The sequence below is a fragment of the Rattus norvegicus genome, chromosome X (genome assembly GCF_036323735.1).
Source record: "Rattus norvegicus strain BN/NHsdMcwi chromosome X, GRCr8, whole genome shotgun sequence".
Lineage (NCBI taxonomy): Eukaryota > Metazoa > Chordata > Mammalia > Rodentia > Muridae > Rattus > Rattus norvegicus.
The window spans coordinates 106426464-106446748 of record NC_086039.1 but is presented as its reverse complement, the minus strand read 5'-3'; the positions used below and the strand labels follow the sequence as shown (position 1 = coordinate 106446748).

At 37.9% G+C, this 20285-nt stretch overlaps 1 protein-coding gene across 4 annotated transcripts in view; it reads right to left on the bottom strand.

Annotated features, from left to right (window-relative positions):
- Il1rapl2 (interleukin 1 receptor accessory protein-like 2) overlaps positions 1 to 20285 on the bottom strand; it is a 1532967-nt gene that overhangs the window by 633621 nt on the left and 879061 nt on the right. For all 4 annotated transcript variants that reach the window (XM_063279885.1, XM_063279884.1, XM_063279886.1 and 1 more), the window contains 1 exon segment: positions 5791 to 5944. In XM_063279885.1, the coding sequence (XP_063135955.1) occupies positions 5791 to 5944 (154 nt within the window).

Below are 20285 nucleotides of genomic sequence, written 5' to 3'. Positions count from 1 at the left end.
ACAGAACAACTGGCTACCTGCAGGCAAGGAACTGGAACAATCTGAGAAGAGCTTGCACAGGCCCCGGAAGAGTTGCTAGAATTCCCCACCGTCAGTCATACCTGCAAGTTACAGAATTGAAATATCTATTAAACTGCAAATAAGCTGTTTGAGAAGGAAAACATTTTGGCTCTTATCCCTTCCAAACTGCTAAACTTATTGAGGTCCTAGAGTAATAGTAGCACCAAGTAAAGATCTGAGGAGATGGCCTAAAAAAGGAGATAGGCCATCAGAGCACCTTAAAAAGCACATAAGTCAGTGTGACACTATCCAGTGTGTGCTGTGGATGTGTGTGTATGTGTGTGTGTGTGTGTGTGTGTGTGTGTGTGTGTGTGTGTGTGTGTGTGTGTGTGTGTGTATGGAGGCATGTTACTCAGGAAGAGAGGGAGAGGTTTAGAGGAATGCAATGTGGTTGGTGTAAGCCAGTTTGGGTCCTGTGATGTCTGTACCTGTGACTGGGCAAGAGAGCAGTCTATTATGAAATCCAGTCAGTTATGTGAAAGCTCTTTAATGTAGCCAAGAACTACTGACTGCTGAGGTCTTTCCCAATTAAGTCACAGAAAAGGTGCAAATGAGATCCCTTTCTGTGTGATAGTCAGGACATACGAGTTCACATCATATCACCTGGCTGTTCAGAGAGAACATGAAGGACAGAGAACAAATGGCTCTGGGGTGTTTCTTTTCAGGCTTCCCATCACTCTGCTTCAGAGCAAAGCCAAGGTAGCTATTTTATCCTGGGGCTTTGAATTCATCTGTAACACCTAAGACCAACATGCTTCATCATCTGGAATGTTCTTCTTTGTAAAGTAATCAATTTGTCAATATTCTTTCTGCAGTATTACATCCATAAAGTCTGCCCCTTCACTCTCCAGTTGGATCGACCAGTCTATTAGATGCGGTGACTGGGATGGTTACTGAGTACTTTTCTCAGCTTGTCTATTGAGTTCTCTCCAACACACTCTAGAATTTAAAGCATCCCCCTTTTCACTATTAGAGGTGGAAATAAATTCTGAGCCAGCCACATAGTGGTTTGTTTAAAAGTCCTACTGAGCATGCCAGACACAGTGAAATACTCCTTTGATCTTAGCATTCTGGAGGAAGAGCTTGGTGAACCCCTGTGAGCTTAAAGCCATCATGATCTACATAGAAAGTTTCCTGTCAGCTAGGACTACATAAGTGAAACCCTTTCGAAAACAAAAGGAAACAAAACAAAGGTCCTACTGGACAAAATTGCTTAAGGCAAGAAAAGAAATGAACGATCGCTAAATTCAATTTAGCTAACCAACATGGTTTATACGCTTCATAGAGTCCATTGCAATTCAGGAATTTCCATATAAAAATATAGACTGCTACCATTTTTTTATAAAAATTTCAGAGAACCTAATAGTAGTGGCCCCTATTCTCATCTGACAACACAGAAAAGGCAGTATGTTGCAAATCACTGCTTCTTTTGCCTAGGATCCTTGTTCTACATCATGCATACATAGGACTTGTCTGGATGCTAGACACATTTGAGAATTCACTGGAGGGTTACTTATTGTTTGGATTCAGCCATCCAAATACTTTACCTTTTTTTTTTATTGTCATCTTCAGCAGAGAACAAGTTGCTAGGTTTTGCTTCCTAAACGGCGAATGCTCATTTCTAAAAGACTGCACAAAAGCATTTGTTTATGAATGATTCACCAGGTGAATAAGTCAATTCATGTTGAATTCCTCCTTTTGTTCCTTTGTAAAGTCTCAGTAATTTATGTCTCTCTTCAACCTTCTTAAGGCAGACCTCGGCTCACCCCAGGGACCCTATCCCATTATGCTGGCTCCTCTTCTCTCATTCCCTTCCTGCTTCTTCCACTCACCTGATCTGCATCTTCACCTTCTAAGCCCCAAATCTCCCATTTTATCTGATTCCATCAACTAGTCCTCTGCACAGGTGCCATGCAAGAGTAAAGGGGGAAATCCTACAAAACTGCGAACAGCCACATAAAATATGCTGTGGGAAATAAAACTACTAGCTGTGGGCATATTGAGCAAATGATCTAAATGAGCAATTGTGTGTGTTTTCTGATCTATCTTATTATGTATTCATATGCAGCTTCGAAGGAAATAAAATGAAATTTATAATAATGTGTTACAAGTATGCTGTGATTTATGTAATAAATTATGTTGTAGAGGCTTGCATTTTAGACAAATCCCATTTTGATACAATATGAAAGCTATTTAGGGAAATGTTATTGAAAATGTTTCAAATAGGAAATCATTTTGTTATCAAAGGTTAACCTTCTAACTTATCATTTTTTAATATCTGGACCTTTTAAAACTTGATCTACTTAAATTAACCAGCACTTAACATTTGTTTTATTGAAGACATGTTTTTTAGATTCATAAATTTTCAAATAACAGTGAAGAGACAGCCTTTTAAAATTGATAATTTTATAAAATGTGTACACTTGCAACATACAATCTTACCTTAATCTACATGATTTTATTATTAACAAATACTATTATTTCCATATCAAAATTTCTACCCAGTGTCTTTATGCTACAACATTCAAAACAAGTATGAGTAGGTTTTGTTTTTATGTGATGCCAGCCTTGGATTTTGAATAATGAGAAGAAAATCATTCTAATTGCTTTGATGATGCTGACAGAACAAAGCATATAATACTACAAAAAAGAATCAGTTTTTATATAGTACCTCAAACTTCTATACCTAGAAGCCATTTTGTTTCTACATCTAAAATAACATCTAAATTCTTTAAGTAAATACATGTCTTTCTATCTTCTCATACTACTGATTATTATGGACTGATCTGGAAATGATAGTGAAAGAATTTCTGAATGATTTTTTTGGTCTTATGTTATTTTTTTTAGTCTGTCACACATAGTAAATTCTTAGTGAATAGATAAGAGATTTCATTGATTGAAGCTGCTTTGTCCACATATTCCCTTGCCATCTATCCCTTGGTTACCAACCGCCTAAGTTGTCATGCTCACTCTTAGTAGTTGAAGAGAAATTATTTCAGACCCATGAGAATGTGTTTATAGTACCTATGTGAACTGTAACATAAGAAATTAAATCTACAACTTTGGCCTTTTAAATTAACCAACATTCTTTCTTCTAGCATTCTCTTTCAAAGCATTCTTGATCCTTGGGAGGTATAGGACAGGAGTGCTCAACAAAAAGAGTAATTGCGTTTCTGATATCTTAAATTAGAATCTCGTGGAAGAGTCTGGGGAATCTGAATTTAAGGATTCCCAGGTTAACCCTTCCTGCTTCTTTCCACGTGACTCTGAAATACATTAAGCTTTGAGACCCTCTGCATGGTAGCCAATAAAATATTGAGCCTATACACTGATTATATAAAACTTTAGCACATGTAAATTAAACTGATATAAATGCATACAATAAACAACCCTAGCTTGTTTTTTTCCAGGATCTGGAATAAAAGTAAAAACAAAAATTGTTCTGTCCAAAAGTCATTAGGTGAGACTGTAAAGGAAACTTAATGCCTGCTTTATTATAGCTCAGCCTAAAAGCAAGCCAACTACTATAATGTCATAAACTTTAATAAATGATTGCCAAACACAAGGGCTTAGCATGAATCTGATAAGAATGTGTGGTTATGGTCAAAGTGACCATGTCTTGTTCATGGTCAGGTCACTTATTAAGGATAAGGATGTGATTGAATATTCTGCCATGAATGTGTCACGGAACTTTTGTTCACATTGAAGACCTCAGAAACTAATCAAAAGCAGAACTTTGCTACTTATGAGCAGTCTAACATGGTAGTTACTTTGAAAACTCACACAGAGAAAGAACAGGAAATTCTAATCCAAAGAACTATTTAAACTTGCACAGAAGGTGCTTCGCAAATTGAAACTAAGAAACAAAATGGTTATTTATTAAGATGGGATGTGAATTGAAACCTGGAGATTAAAATTTTACCTGATATTTGAGTGATACATCTGAATTCAGAGACTCTCAAGACATCCTACTTTAACACTAACCCTAAAAGATCAGGCAGAGATAAACAACAGTAGTCATTTTTAAAAAAATCACTTAAAATTAGCAACTGTATGTCACTATTAATCAGCTGGATGATGTCAACATTAGGTAATTAGATAGGCAAGGCTTAAGTACATTACTCTTAACTCTATTAGTGCAACTTCTGAATGCCAGCTCCTCAATGCTACAAAAGCAAATTCTTATTGAACACCAAGATGATGCCACAGAAAAGATCCATACCTAACATCCTGTAATGTAACATAAGAAAATATTGTGTAAAATTACTGACAGGTTATTTGTATAAGGCAATTTTATATAACATGAATTAATTTTGCATTATACTTGAGTCTTATCTCTAAGTTGTTTCATTATTTATATGCAAATACACAAAATTTCTTAAAAACTGAACTATGAGTCACTTCGGGTCCAAAAATTTTAGGCAAAAACTACCCAAGTGGTTTACAGGTAAATTGATCAAGATTTGCAGATGGACAAAGAAAAGTGAGTTATTATTACACCATCTCTTGGGATAGTCCATATCTCTTGGGAAAATTATTATCATAGTTTTAGATTCCATTCTAAGTGTTTGAAAATCAATTACTAAAATATCTATCATATAGCTGTTTCCTGAGAGGCTCTGCCAGAGCCTGACAAATACAGAGGTGGATACTTATAGCCAACCATTGAACTGAGAACAGGGTCTCAAATAGAGGAGTTAGGGGAAGGACTGAAGGAGCTGAAAGGGTTTGCAATCCATAGAAAAAAACAACAGTATCAACCAACCAGACCCCACCAGAGCTCCTAAGAACTAAATCCCCATCCTAAGAGTACACAGTGATAGACCTATGGCTCCATCTGCATATATAGCAGAGGATGGCCTTATAGGGCATCAGTGGGAGGAATGGCCCTTGGTCCTGTCAAGGCTTGATGCCCCAGTGTAGGGGAATGTCAGGGCAGGGAGGTGAGAGGGAGTGGGTGGGTTGGTAAGGGAGTACCCTCATAGAAGCAGGAAGAAGGGGGATGGGATAGCAGCTTTCTGGAGGGGAAACCAGAGAGGGGATAACATTTAAAATATAAATTTAAAAAATCCAATAAAAGAAAAAAAAAAAGGAGTAGTCTGAGAAAGTCTTTTTTTTTTTTTTTGGTTCTTTTTTTTTTGGAGCTGGGGACCGAACCCAGGGCCTTGTGCTTCCTAGGCAAGCGCTCTACCACTGAGCTAAATCCCCAACCCTGAGAAAGTCTTTTTATATTCCATTGGATTCCTACTCATTTGTTCTTTCTCCTACTTGGATTTCCTCTATCCAACAACCCTAACATTAAAAAAAATGTGTAAATTAAGTTCAAAAGATTTCATTCCAAATCTCCCCCCACCAGAAAAAAAAAAAACCCAGTTTCAAAGCAGTTTTCACCTAAATGGAGACTTCATATGAGTTAAGTCAACATCTGAGAATGGTTCCTGCATCTTCTCAGAGCTCTACATTCAAAATCAGCAACAGATTGAAGAATTAAGAATGTTTCATAACAGCAGAGAACATATAGACAGCCAATAAGCCCTAGACCTCTAATCACACATGTTCCACTTATATCTTTTGTTCATCGGAACTCATTAATAGTGATGTTGCCAACAGCTTGATTTGCTGCCAATTCTAAATTTACGAGAAGTTGTCTCTTTGAACAAAAGTCTTCCCCATCAAATCAAAAAGTACTTAAAATTTCATCTGTTATATTTTGGTAGAACGAGCTCCTACCTGTAACTTTTAATTCTGTTGTTCGCCTTACAAGTTTCCCTTCATACTTAAGTTCACATGTATAGTTTCCTCCATCTTCTTCTTGAACTTCTTGGATGAGAAGAGCATTTCCCTTCTGTATTATTATGCTTCTCCACATTTTTGGCTTGCATTCCTGTAGGGAAAATAGTCATAAGTGAAAAATAAATATTCACACGCCTAAGACTTAGAATTGGCAAGGTAAAATTACATGGTTGTATTCTTCCACATGCTCTTCCAAATGTGGAAATAAGAAGTTTAAACAATGTTCAGACAATATTATAGATGCACATTATTGCATACAGTTCAAATATCATTAGTTACTCCATCAGGTGTCACTTTAAAAACATGACTCCTAAAGCAACAGGTCTTCAGAGGTACTGAGCAAAAACAAAATAGCATCCAAGGTCACTGAATGCAAGACTCACACATAGAGTAATGCTAAGTGTTGTTAAATATTAATGTCCTGTTCTTTCTAATTGATATGGGTCTTTCCTAAGAGTCAAAAAGGGACAATGGTTCATTTGATGGGAATCTAAAGTATCACAAAATATTTGTAGCAGGCTTTTTCATTAGCAGTGAAGTTTATAAGTGTTTTATTGGATATTCTCTGTTTTAGGAAACAAACAACAAACTCCCCAAAAAACAAAAAACAAAATACTGATATCCCAGAATCTCCTTACTTGTGGTCAAAGGGATATGATAGAATCTAGAAAAATTAAAGCTCAGGGTTTCCTTAAAAGTACAGAAAATGAAGATGCACTTCGTTGTAATAACAGCATAGAGAGATCAACTACTTGCTTTGTGAGTTTATTGATACACGAAAAGAAAAGAAAATTTTACTGCTGAAACAAATTCTCCTTTCCTTTTGACATGAGAGTCTTGATGCTACTCTGAAGAAAGGAATGTATAATACTTTCCCAGTGACTGACGTGTATAGAAGAATACTCGGGCAAGTAGCTTTGATTTGGGAATTTTCTTAAACTAATATATTGTTCCAAGTCTCTCTCCTCTCAATCAGAAAGTTTTAGCCAATTGTTAGCCAGTCAATGTATAGATATTAATGGGAGCATAACAGGCATAAAATGGGAGCATAGCAAGCATAAAGGAGTATTGAACGGTTAAGACAAAATTACTTTTATCATCTTCCGAGTGTGTCACTTGAGGCATTTATAAAATTGATTACAAAGTGGATTATGTAGACAATAGCTGAAAGTATTTTCCCTTTACCCACTGCAGTGTATGTAACATCTGCATCTACTCTTCTTTACATCTACATTCCATATATATATATATGTATATATATATGTATGTATATATCAAGCACTCGCAAAATGTTGGAAATATGTTGGCTCTCAGTCCCCAGCTGTGAGTGCCCGTAAATGTTTATAAATTATTTGTGAGAACAAGTATCCATTTATTAGTTTTTCACTATAACTTTTTTTCCGTTAGCAGTAGATTTGACAACAAAGCACAAAAATTGGCACTTAAGTTCATAGGTGTAATAGTCAAGAGATATGTCCACTACAACTATCCAAACACATTTTCAGAGAGTAAATAAAAGTAATACAACAGAGGACATCTAGATATAAGGCTGCTTTACTCCCCGGGGTCTTTCTGAAGACCAGTTAAGAGTCTGTCTGAAATTATATTACATAGCATGTCTGGCAAGGTTTATCACCTATATGAGATTTGCTTCTGAGCTAAACCTTGGGATATAAGGTTTCTGGGAAAATGAAGAAAAGTCTAAACAGAGAGGAAAAAAATCAGGCCAGCTGCCACTAACGTCATACAACAATAATCCACAATTATGTTCGCATTGCTTCCAACACTGATAGCCTCAGATTTCTAAAGAATCATTCTGAAGGTCATTAAACAAAAATATGGTCCCTCTGGGCATTTTGAGAGGAAAGGAAAATGAAAGCTGAGCTGCTGTGCTCTCACATAGAGGTGGTGGGGGCAGGCAAAAGCCCACACACTTCTTTTATTCAAAGATAAATGGCCTCATTTTCTAATGTCATTTTGGGGAAAATTCATATGTGATTATTTACAAGTACTTTTATATTCACTGTTCACAGATATCCCGTACTCCGATGCGGGAAGTAAAAACTAGAATATGTAGAGGCCTTAGAAAATAGTTCCTGATAAACAGGCTAGGATTTTTGCACTTCCTCTCAGATAAATCTAGACAGTCTTGTGTACTTTCTAACTTGCCATTTAGACATGTAAATGAGTCCTTGCAGCTAGCGGAAGTGGGTGTGTCTGTTTAGAAAACTGCAGCTTGTGGAAATAGCTTCAGACCATTTTCATTCCTCCTCAGGCCATGTGGTAAAGATGCAAAACAAAACTGTTTGGGTGACCATATCTCCAGGATGAAATTCAGGGTTGACCTAACTTGTTTAAATCTCTGTTCTACATTTTCTATTATGGGGATAATATTAAGTACCATCTGATTTGCCATTACCCAAAGGCAGAAGTTTTATCCACCACGGTCTTAGGTAATAGTACTGTAGATACAAAGAATGTTTCCATTTCTAAACCTTTTGATCCAGGATTGTATCTCTCTAGAATCTCTTGTTCTTTTTAATAAGCAATGGAGCTAATGGACAGATCACATACAAATAAATCCTCAATAATTGGTTAACTATTCACCAGCACCATAATACTTCAGCTGCCTGACTATGCACAGCTCCTTACAGGGTACTCTAACACTACTTTTAGCAGGTCGGTGGAGGGACTGTATTTTTATTGCTAAGGAGCCCTTAGCAAGTGATCTTTACCAGCTTGACTTCATGAATAAATGATTCTATCTGCTCCGATCTCTCCACCATGCAGAAAGTTATTTTGTTAGTCAGTTTACCTGGGTCTATGTATGTATATAGAATTGCAGATGTTTTCTAGGCCTTGATTCCACTTATTTGAAATGTTTCTTCTATAAGCTACTGTCTGCTAAGCGTAATGGTATCTCTACATCATTTCTGTCCCTTCCTTGTACAGTGAACATATGCCACATTTTGCTGTCTCATGCATGGTTCCTTGTGACAGACCATTGAGTGAACAGTTTTAAGTGCATAGATCAAGTGTCAAAATAGTAGTCCTTCTAAGAATAGTTAGGAAAACCATCAAGGAGTCAGATAATTAAACGTTCTGAATATTTACATTATATATTTTCCCTATTTTATACTGGTCCGTATACTACTGAAATAAACTGCATCAATTTGAAGATTTATAGAATTGGTCTCCCTCCAGTTCTCTAGCATCCAGCTTCATTTTAGGGTTTGGATCTCCCCTCATGGAGCAGGTTTTTGCAAAAAGTTCTTGCACAACCAACATAATGCCAGCCTATAAGCTTCAATTTCTTTCCCTTTTGCCCTCCTTTGGATACAGATATCCCATACAAGCAGTTGCTGGATTGGGAGACTTGAATGCAGAAAAGAGACATTTGTTTACTTAGTCTCTTGATATTAGCCTGTGGGCTGACACATTCGGCTATGGCAGTTTTTGTCTTGAAATACTCGCCACTGCACTCATAACCCACTTATGAGATATCATCCTCATACCCGTGGAAGTGATTTAATCCATTTGTTATGGTGAGCACGGTTAATTTACTGCCATTCAGAACAAACAATTCATTCCTCACAGCCAGAAGATCAGGATGGGTGATTTAAATATTTCACCTGATTCTGAGGATTACTCACAAAGCAGCTGTGTGGACAAAGGAACATCAGTAACTTCTGATCCTCAAATCACTTATATCTGAATATATAAAGCCCACGCCCCCAGGATGACTCCTTCTTTTCACCTAACTTTGTACTATCCCTTGAGGCATCTACACATCTGGTTAATGGTCTTCAGCGAATCCATATTTCTGCTATATAAGGATAGAACAGATGGCTTGGACTACAAGTACAAATTGAGAATGAACTTCAACCTTATGAGCTATATCTCTTTCCTACCTCAAAAATCTAGAGTACCTCACTCCAAGGAGTCTTTATACTCAAATGTTCTAAATATCCTGCCATAACTTCATTCTTTTTTCTTTTTTTTTACTGGATATTTTCTTTACTTAGATTTCAAATTACCTGATTTCCCTTGTAGAGTTCCCCTATCCTTCCTCCCCTACCCTACCTCTATGAAAGGGTTCTCCTACCCAATGAACCACTCCCTCCCATCTACACGTCCTGGCTTTCCCCTGCATGGGGAAATGGAACCTTCATAAGGTCAAGGGCCTCTTCTCTCACTGAAGCCCAATAAGGCCATCCACTGCTACATATGTGGCTGGTGCTATGGGTCTGTCCATGTGTACTCTTTAGTTAGTGGTTTGTCTCTGGGAGTTCTGAGGGTTCTGGTTAGTTGATATTGTTCTTTCTCTGGGGTTGAAAACCATTCCAAATCCTTCAGTTCTTTCTATAACTTCTCAATTAGGGAATCCATTCTCAGTTCCATGGTTTGCTGTAAGCATCTGCTTCTGTATTTGTCAGGCTCTGGCAGAGGTTCTCAGGAGACAGCTATATCAGGCTCCTGTCAGCATCACTTCTTGGTATCCAGAATATTGTCAGGGTTTGGTGACAGTATATAGGATAGATCCTCAGGTGGACCATCTCTGGATGACCTTTCCCTCAGTATCTGCTCCACATTTTGCATTTCCTTCTGGGAATATTTTGTTCTCCTTTCTGTTTTTTTTTTTTATTTTGAATTTTTTATTAACTTGAGTATTTCTTATTTACATTTCTAGTGTTATTCCATTTCCCAGTTTACGGGCCAACATCCCCCTAACCCCTCCCCCTCCCCTGATTTATGGGTGTTCCCCTCCCCCCATTGCCGCCCTCCCCCCAACAATATAGTTCACGGTGGGTTCAGTCTTAGCAGGACCCAGGGCTTCCCCTTACACTGGTTCTCTTACTAGGATATTCATTGCTACATATGAGGTCAGAGTCCAGGGTCAGTCCATGTATAGTCTTTGGGTAGTGGCTTAGTCCCTGGAAGCTCTGGTTGGTTGGCATTGTTGTTCATAAGGGGTCTCGAGCTCCTTCAAGCTCTTCTAATCCTTTCTTGATTCCTTCAACGGGGGTCCCGTTCTCAGTTCAGTGGTTTGCTGCTGGCTTTCGCCTCTGTATTTGCTGTATTCTGGCTGTGTCTCTCAGGAGAGATCTACATGCGGTTACTGTCGGCCTGCACTTCCTTGCTTCATCCATCTTATCTAATTGGGTGGCTGTATATGTATGGGCCACATGTGGGACAGGCTCTGAATGGGTGTTCCTTCTGTGTCTGTTTTAATCTTTGACTCTCTATTCCCTGCCGAGGGTATTCTTGTTCCTCTTTTAAAGAAGGAGTGAAGCATTCACATTTTGATCATCCGTCTTGAGTTTCATCTGTTCTATGCATCTAGGGTAATTCAAGCATTTGGGCTAATAGCCACTTAACAATGAGTGCATACCATGTGTGTTTTTCTGTGATTGGGTTACCTCACTCAGGATGATATTTTCCAGTTCCATCCATTTGCCTACGAATTTCATGAAGTCATTGTTTTTGATAGCTGAGTAATATTCCATTGTGTAGATGTAACACATTTTCTGTATTCATTCCTCTGTTGAAGGGCATCTGGGTTCTTTCCAGCTTCTGGCTATTATAAATAAGGCTGCTATGAAAATAGTGGAGCACGTGTCTTTTTTATATGTTGGGGCATCTTTTGGGTATATGCCCAAGAGAGGTATAGCTGGATCCTCAGGCAGTTCAATGTCCAATTATTTGAGGAACCTCCAGACTGATTTCCAGAATGGTTGAACCAGTCTGCAATCCCACCAACAATGGAGGAGTGTTCCTCTTTCTCCACATCCTCGCCAGTATCTGCTGTCACCTGAGTTTTTTATCTTAGCCATTCTCACTGGTGTGAGGTGAAATCTCAGGGTTGTTTTGATTTGCATTTCCCTTATGACTAAAGATGTTGAACATTTCTTTAGGTGTTTCTCAGCCATTCAGCATTCCTCAGCTGTGAATTCTTTGTTTAGCTCTGAACCCCATTTTTTAATAGGGTTATTTGTCTCACTGCAGTCTAACTTCTTGAGTTCTTTGTATATTTTGGATATAAGGCCTCTATCTGTTGTAGGATTGGTAAAGATCTTTTCCCAATCTGTTGGTTGCCATTTTGTCCTAACCACAGTGTCCTTTGCCTTACAGGAGCTTTGTAGTTTTATGAGATCCCATTTGTCGATTCTTGATCTTAGAGCATAAGCCATTGGTGTTTTGTTCAGGAAATTTTTTCCAGTGCCCTTGTGTTCCAGATGCTGCCCTAGTTTTTCTTCTATAAGTCTGAGTGTATCTGGTTTGATGTGGAGGTCCTTGATCCACTTGGACTTAAGCTTTGTACAGGGTGATAAGCAGGTATCTATCTGCTTTCTTCTACATGTTGACCTCCAGTTGAACCAGCACCATTTGCTGAAAATGCTGTCTTTTTTCCATTTGATGGTTCAATTCGGTTCCATTGGTTTATCTGTCTGTCGCTGTACCAATACCATGCAGTTTTTATCACTATTGCTCTGTAATACTGCTTGAGTTCAGGGATAGTGATTCCCCCTGAAGTCCTTTTATTGTTGAGGATAGTTTTAGCTATCCTGGGTTTTTTGTTATTCCAGATGAATTTGCAAATTGTTCTGTCTAACTCTTTGAAGAATTGGATTGGTATTTTGATGGGGATTGCATTGAATCTGTAGATCGCTTTTGGTAAAATGGACATTTTTACTATATTAATCCTGCCAATCCATGAGCATGGGAGATCTTTCCATCTTCTGAGGTCTTCTTCAATTTATTTCTTCAGAGTCTTGATGTTTTTATTGTACAAATCTTTTACTTGCTTGGTTAAAGTCACACCGAGGTACTTTATATTATTTGGGTCTATTATGAAGGGTGTCGTTTCCCTAATTTCTTTCTCAGCTTGTTTCTCTTTTGTGTAGAGGAAGGCTACTGATTTATTTGAGTTAATTTTATATCCAGCCACTTTGCTGAAGTTGTTTATCAGCTTTAGTAGTTCTCTGGTGGAACTTTTGGGATCACTTAAATATACTATCATATCATCTGCAAATAGTGATATTTTGACTTCTTCTTTTCCGATCTGTATCCCCTTGACCTCCTTTTGTTGTCTGATTGCTCTGGCTAGAACTTCAAGAACTATATTGAATAAGTAGGGTGAGAGTGGGTAGCCTTGTCTAGTCCCTGACTTTAGTGGGATTGCTTCAAGTTTCTCTCCATTTAGTTTAATGTTAGCAACTGGTTTGCTGTATATGGCTTTTACTATATTTAGGTATGGGCCTTGAATTCCTATTCTTTCCAGGACTTTTAACATGAAGGGGTGTTGAATTTTGTCAAATGCTTTCTCAGCATCTAATGAAATGATCATGTGTTTTCGTTCTTTCAGTTTGTTATATAATGGAACACGTTAATGGTTTTCTGTATATTAAACCATTCCTGCATGCCTGGGATGAAGCCTACATGATCATGGTGGATGATTGTTTTGATGTGCTGTTGGATTTGGTTTGCCAGAATTTTATTGAGTATTTTTGCGTCGATATTCATAAGGGAAATTGGTCTGAAGTTCTCTTTCTTTGTTGGGTCTTTGTGTGGTTTAAGTATAAGAGTAATTGTGGCTACATAGAAGGAATTCGGTAGTGCTCCATCTGTTTCAATTTTGTGGAATAGTTTGGATAGTATTGGTATGAGGTCTTCTATGAAGGTCTGATAGAATTCTGCACTAAACCCTTCTGGACCTTGGCTCTTCTTGGTTGGGAGACCTTTAATGACTGCTTCTATTTCCTTAGGAGTTATGGGGTTGTTTAACTGGTTTATCTGTTCCTGATTTAACTTCAGTACCTGGTATCTATCTAGGAAATTGTCCATTTCCTGCAGATTTTCATGTTTTGTTGAATATAGGCTTTTATTGTAAGATCTGAGGATTTTTTGAACTTCCTCTGAATCTGTAGTTATGTCTCCCTTTTCATTTCTGATTTTGTTAACTTGGACACACTTTCTGTGTCCTCTCGTTAGTCTGGCTAAGGGTTTATCTATCGTGTTGATTTTCTCAAAGAACCAACTTTTGGTTCTCTTGATTCTTTCTATGGTCCTTTTTGTTTCTACTTGGTTGATTTCAGCTCTGAGTTTGATTTCCTGCCTTCTACTCCTCCTGGGTGTATTTGCTTCTTTTTGTTCTAGAGCTTTTAGATGTGCTGTCAAGCTGCTGACATATGCTCTTTCCTGTTTCTTTCTGCAGGCACTCAGAGCTATGAGTTTTCCTCTTAGCACAGCGTTCATTGTGTCCCATAAGTTTGGGTATGTTGTACCTTCATTTTCATTAAATTCTAAGAAGTCTTTAATTTCTTTCCTTATTTCTTCCTTGACCAGGTTATCGTCGAGTAGAGCATTGTTTAACTTTTACGTATATGTGGGCATTCTTCCCTTATTGTTATTGAAGACCAACTTTAGGCCGTGGTGGTCTGATAGCAGGCATTGGATTATTTCTAACTTTCTGTACCTGTTGAGGCCCATTTTTTGACCAATTATATGGTCAATTTTGGAGAAAGTACCATGAGGAGCTGAGAAGAATGTATATCCTTTTGCTTTAGGATAGAATGTTCTATAAATATCCGTTAAGTCCATTTGGTTCATGACTTCTCTTAGTCTGTCTAGGTCTCTGTTTAATTTCTGTTTCCATGATCTGTCCATTGTTGAGAGTGGGGTGTTGAAATCTCCTACTCTTATTGTGTGAGGTGCAATGTGTGTTTTGAGCTTTAGTAAGGTTTCTTTTAAGTATGTAGGTGCCCTTGTATTTGGGGCATAGATATTTAGGATTGAGAGTTCATCTTGGTGGATTTTTCCTTTGATGAATATGAAGTGTCCCTCCTTATCTTTTTTGATGACTTTTAGTTGAAAATTGATTTTATTTGATATTAGAATGGCTACTCCAGCTTGCTTCTTCCGACCATTTGCTTGGAAAGTTGTTTTCCAGCCTTTCACTCTGAGGTAGTGTCTGTCTTTGTCTCTGAGGTGTGTTTCTTGTAGTCAGCAGAATGCAGGGTCCTCATTGCATATCCAGTTTGTTAATCTATGTCTTTTTATATGGGAGTTGAGACCATTGATGTTGAGAGATATTAAGGAATAGTGTTTATTGCTTTCTGTTATATTCATATTTGGATGTGAGGTTATGTTTGTGTGCTTTTCTTGTCTTTGCTTTGTTGCCAAGACGATTAGTTTCTTGCTTCTTCTAGTGTGTAGCTTGCCTCCTTATGTTGCACTTTACCATTTATTATCCTTTGTAGGACTGGATTTGTAGAAAGATATTGTGTAAATTTGGTTTTGTCATGGAATATCTTTGTTTCTCCATCTATGTTAATTGAGAGTTTTGCAGGATACAGTAACCTGGGCTAGCATTTGTGTTCTCTTAGGGTCTGTATGACATCTGTCCAGGATCTTCTGGCTTTCATAGTCTCTGGCGAAAAGTCTGGTGTGGTTCTGATAAGTCTGCCTTTATATGTTACTTGACATTTTTCCCTTACTGCTTTTAATATTCTTTCTTTATTTTGTGCGTTTGGTGTTTTGACTGTTATGTGACGGGAGTAATTTCTTTTCTGGTCCAATCTATTTGGAGTTCTGTAGGCTTCTTTTATGCTTATGGGTATCTCTTTCTTTAGGTTAGGGAAGTTTTCTTCTATGATTTTGTTGAAGATATTTACTGGTCCTTTGAGCTGGGAGTCTTCACTCTCTTCTATACCTATTATCCTTAGGTTTGATCTTCTCATTGAGTCCTGGATTTCCTGTATGTTTTGGACCAGTAGCTTTTTCTACTTTACATTATCTTTGACAGTTGAGTCGATGATTTCTATGGAATCTTCTGCTCCTCTGATTTTCTCTTCTATCTCTTGTATTCTGTTGGTGAAGCTTGTATCTACGGCTCCTTGTCTCTTCTTTTGGTTTTCTATATCCAGGGTTGTTTCCCTGTGTTCTTTCTTGATTGCTTCTATTTCCATTTTTAATTCCTTCAACTGTTTGATTGTGTTTTCCTGGAATTCTTTCAGGGATTTTTGTGATTCCACTCTGTAGACTTCTACTTGTTTATTTATATTTTCCTGTGTTTCTCTAAGGGAGTTCTTCATGTCTTTCTTGAAGTCCTCCAGCATCATGATCAAATATGATTTTGAAACTAGATCTTGCTTTTCTGGTGTGTTTGGATATTCCGTGTTTGCTTTGGTGGGAGAATTGGGCTCCGATGATGCCATGTAGTCTTGGTTTCTGTTGCTTGGGTTCCTGCGCTTGCCTCTCACCATCAGATTATCTCTAGTGTTACTTTGTGCTGCTATTTCTGACAGTGGCTAGACTGTCTTATAAGCCTGTGTGTCAGGAGTGCTGTAGACCTGTTTTCCTGTTTTCTTTCAGCCAGTTATGGGAACAGAGTGTTCTGCTTTTGGACTTGTAGTTTTTTCCTATCTACAGGTCTTCAGCTGTTCCTGTGGGTCTGTGTCTTGAGTTCACCAGGCAGATCGCTTAGAGCAGGAAGGTTTGTCTTACCTGTGGTCGCGAGGCTCAAGTTTGTTGGTGTGGTGTTGCTTATGAGCTCTCAGCAGGGGCCGCAACCAGGAAAATCTGTGCTGCCCTTTCCGGGAGCTTCTGTGCCCATGGTTCCAGATGGCGTTTGGTGTTTTCCTTTGGAATCAGTAATGTGGGCAGAGTGTAGTCTCTTCTGGTTTCCCAGGCGTGTCTGCCTCTCTGAAGGTTTAGCTCTCCCTCCCACGGGATTTGGGTGCAGAGAACTGTTTATCTTGTTGGTCCCTTCAGGTTCCGGTGGTGTCTTAGACACAGGGGACCTGCTGCTCCTGTGTCCTTATCTCCAGGAACCCAGAGGCCGTATACAGTTTCTTCTTGGGCCAGGGATGTGGGCAGGGGTGGGCAGTGTTGGTGGTCTCTTCCGCTCTGGAGTCTCAGGAGTGCCCACGTGTCCTGGCTGTGAGCTCTCTCTCCCATGGGGTTTGGGAGCAGTGAGCTGCTGCGGGCAGGGTTCCGAGAGTTTGGGAATCCCTTGTTCTCCTTTCTAAGAAGAACTGAAGCATCTACTCTTTGGTCTTCCAACTTCTTGAGTTTCATGTGGTCTGTGGATTATATCTTGGGTATTCCAAGCTTTTGGGCTAATATCGACTTCCAGTGAATACATACCATGTCTGTTCTTTTGTGCCTGGTTTATCTCACACAGCATGATATTTTCTACTTCCATCTATTTGTCTAAGAATTTCATGAAGTCATTGTTTTTAATTGCTGTATAGTTCTCCATTGTTTAAATGTACCACAATTTCTGTATCCACTACTCTGTTGAGGAACACGTGAGTTATTTTCAGTTTCTGACTATTATAAATAAGGTTGCTAGGAAGATAGTAGAGTGTGTGTCCTTGTTATATGTTGGAGCATGTTTTGGGTATATGCTCAAGAGTGGTATAGCTTTGTCCTCAGGTGGAACAATGTCCAATTTCCTGAGGAACCACCAGACTCATTTCCAGAGTGGTTTAACCAGCTTGCAATCCTCCCAACAATGGACGAGTGTTCGTCTTTCTCCACATCCTTGCCAGCATCTGTTGTCAACTAAATTTTTGATGTTAGCCATTCTGACTGGTGTAAGGTGGACTATCAGGGTTGTTTTGATTTGCATTTCCCTGATGACTAATGATGGTGAACATTTCTTTAGGTGCTTCTCAGCCATTCAATATTCCTCAGTTGAGAATTCTTTGTTTAGCTCTGTACCCAATTCTTTTTAAATAGGGTAATTTGATTCTCTGGAGTCTAACTTCTTGACTTCTTTGTATAAATTGGATATTAGCCCTCCATGGGATGTAGGATTGGTAAATATCTTTTACCAATTTTTGGTTGCTGTTTTGTCCTAATGACAGTGTCCTTTGCCTTACAGAAGCTTTGCAATTTTATAAAGTCCCATTTGTCGATTCTTGATCTTAGAGCATAAGCCATTGGTGTTCTGTTCAGGAAAATTTCCCCAGTGCCCACGTGTGGCTCTTCCCCACTTTTTCTTCTATTAGTTTGAGTTTATCTGGTTTTATGTGGAGGACCTTGATTCATTTGGACTTGAGTTTGTACAGAACAATAAGAATGGATCTAATTGCATTCTTTTACATGCTGAACTAGCACCATTTGTTTAAAATGCTATCTTTTTTTCACTGGATGGTTTTATGTCCTTTGTCAAAGATCAAGTGACAATAGATGTGTGGGTTTATTTCTAGGTCTTCAATTAGATTCCATTGATCTACCTGCCTGTCTTTGTACTAATACCATACAATATTTTATCACTATTGCTCAGTAATACAGCTTCAGGTCAGGGATGATAATTTCCCCAGAAGTTCTTTTATTGTTGAAGACAGTTTTTGCTATCCTGGGTTTTTTGTTATACCAAATGAATTTAAAAATTGCTCTAACTTTATGAAGAATTGAGTTGGAATTTTGATGGGGATTGCATTGAATCTGTAGATCGCTTTTGGCAAGATGGCCACTTTTACAATATTAATCCTGCCAATCCTCAAGCATGGGAAATCTTTCCATTTTCTGAGATCTTCTTCAATTTTGTTCTTCATAGACTTGAAGTTCTTGGCATACAAATTTTTACTTACTGGCTTAGAGTCACACCGAGGTATTTTATATACATTGTGACTATTATGAAGGGTACGTTTCCCTAATTTCTATCTCAGCCTGTTTATCCTTTGAGTAGAGGAAGGCTACTGATTTGTTTCAGTTAATTTTATATCCGGCCACTTTCCTAAAGTTGTTTATTAAGTTTAGGATTTCTCTTGGGGAACTTTTGGGATCACTTAAGGACACTATCATATCACCTGCAAATAGTGATATTTTGACTTCTTCCTTTCCAATCTGTATCCCTTTGATCTCCTTTTGTTGTCTGATTGCTCTGGCTAGGACTTCAAGAACTATATTGAATAAGTAGGGTGTGGGCAGCCTGTCTAGTCCCTGACTTTAGTGGGATTGCTTCAAGTTTCTCTCCATTTAGTTTAATGTTAGCAACTGGTTTGCTGTATATGGCTTTTACTATGTTTAGATATGGGCCTTGAATTCCTATTCTTTCCGGGACTTTTATCATGAAGGGGTGTTGAATTTTGTCAAATGCTTTCTCAGCATCTAATGAGATGAGCATTTTTTTCTTTAAGTTTGTTTATATACTGGTTTACGTTGATGGATTTCCATATATTGAACCATCCCTGCATTCCTGGGATGAAGCTTACTTGGTCATAATGGTTGATCATTTTGATGTGTTTTTAAATTCGGTTTGTGAGAATTTTATTGAATATTTTTGCATTGATATTTATACAGGAAATTGGTCTGAAGTTCTCTTTCTCTTTTTGGGTCTTTGTGTGGTTTAGGTATAAGCATAATTGTGGCTTCATGGAAAGAATTTGATAGTGTTCCTTCTCTTTCTATTTTTTGAAATAATTTAGACAGTATTGGTATTAGGTCTTGTATGAAGGTCTGAGAGAATTCTGCACTAAACACATCTTGTCCTAGGCTTTTTGTATTTGGGAGACTTTTAATGACTGCTTCTATTTCTTTAGGAGTTATGGGAATGTTTAAATAGTTTATCTGATCCTGATTTAACTTTGGTAACTGGTATCTGTCTAGAAATTGGTCCATTTCATCCAGATTTTCTAATTTTGTTGAGTAGGCTTTTGTAGTTGGATCTTATGGTATTTTGAATTTCCTCTGTTTCTGTTGTTAAGTCTTCCTTTTCATTTCTGATTTTGTTAATTTGTACACACTCTCTGTGCCCTCTGGTTAGTCTGGCTAAGAATTTATCTATCTTGTTAATTTTTCAAAGAACCAGCTCCTGGTTTTGTTGATTCTTTGTATCGTTCTCTTTGTTTCTACTTGGTTGATTTCAGCCCTGAATTTGATTATTTCCTGCTGGCTTCTCCTCTTCAGTGTAGTTGCTTCTTTTTGTTCTATACCTTTTAGGTATGCTATCAACCTGCCAATATACGCTCTCTCCAGTTTCTTTTTGGAAGCACTCAGAGCTATGGGTTTTCCTCTTAGCACTGCTTTCATTGTTTCCTATAATTTTGGGTATGTTGTGCCTTCATTTTCATTAAATTCTAAAAAGTTTTAATTTCTTTATTTCTTCCTTGATCAAGTTATAATTGAGTAGATCATTGTTCACCTTCCGTGTGTATATGGACTTTCTGGTTTTTGTACTTATTGAATAACTGTCTTATTCCATGATGATCTGATAGGATGCAAGGGATTATATCAATTTTCTTTTATATGTTGAGGTCTGCTTTGTGACTGACTATATTGTCAATTTTGGAAAAGGTGCCATGGGGTTATGAGAAAAGGTGAATTCTTTTATTTTAGGATGAAATGTTCTATAATCTATAAATCCACATGGTTTATAACTTCTGTTAGTTTCTCTGCATCTATGTTTAGTTTCTGTTTCC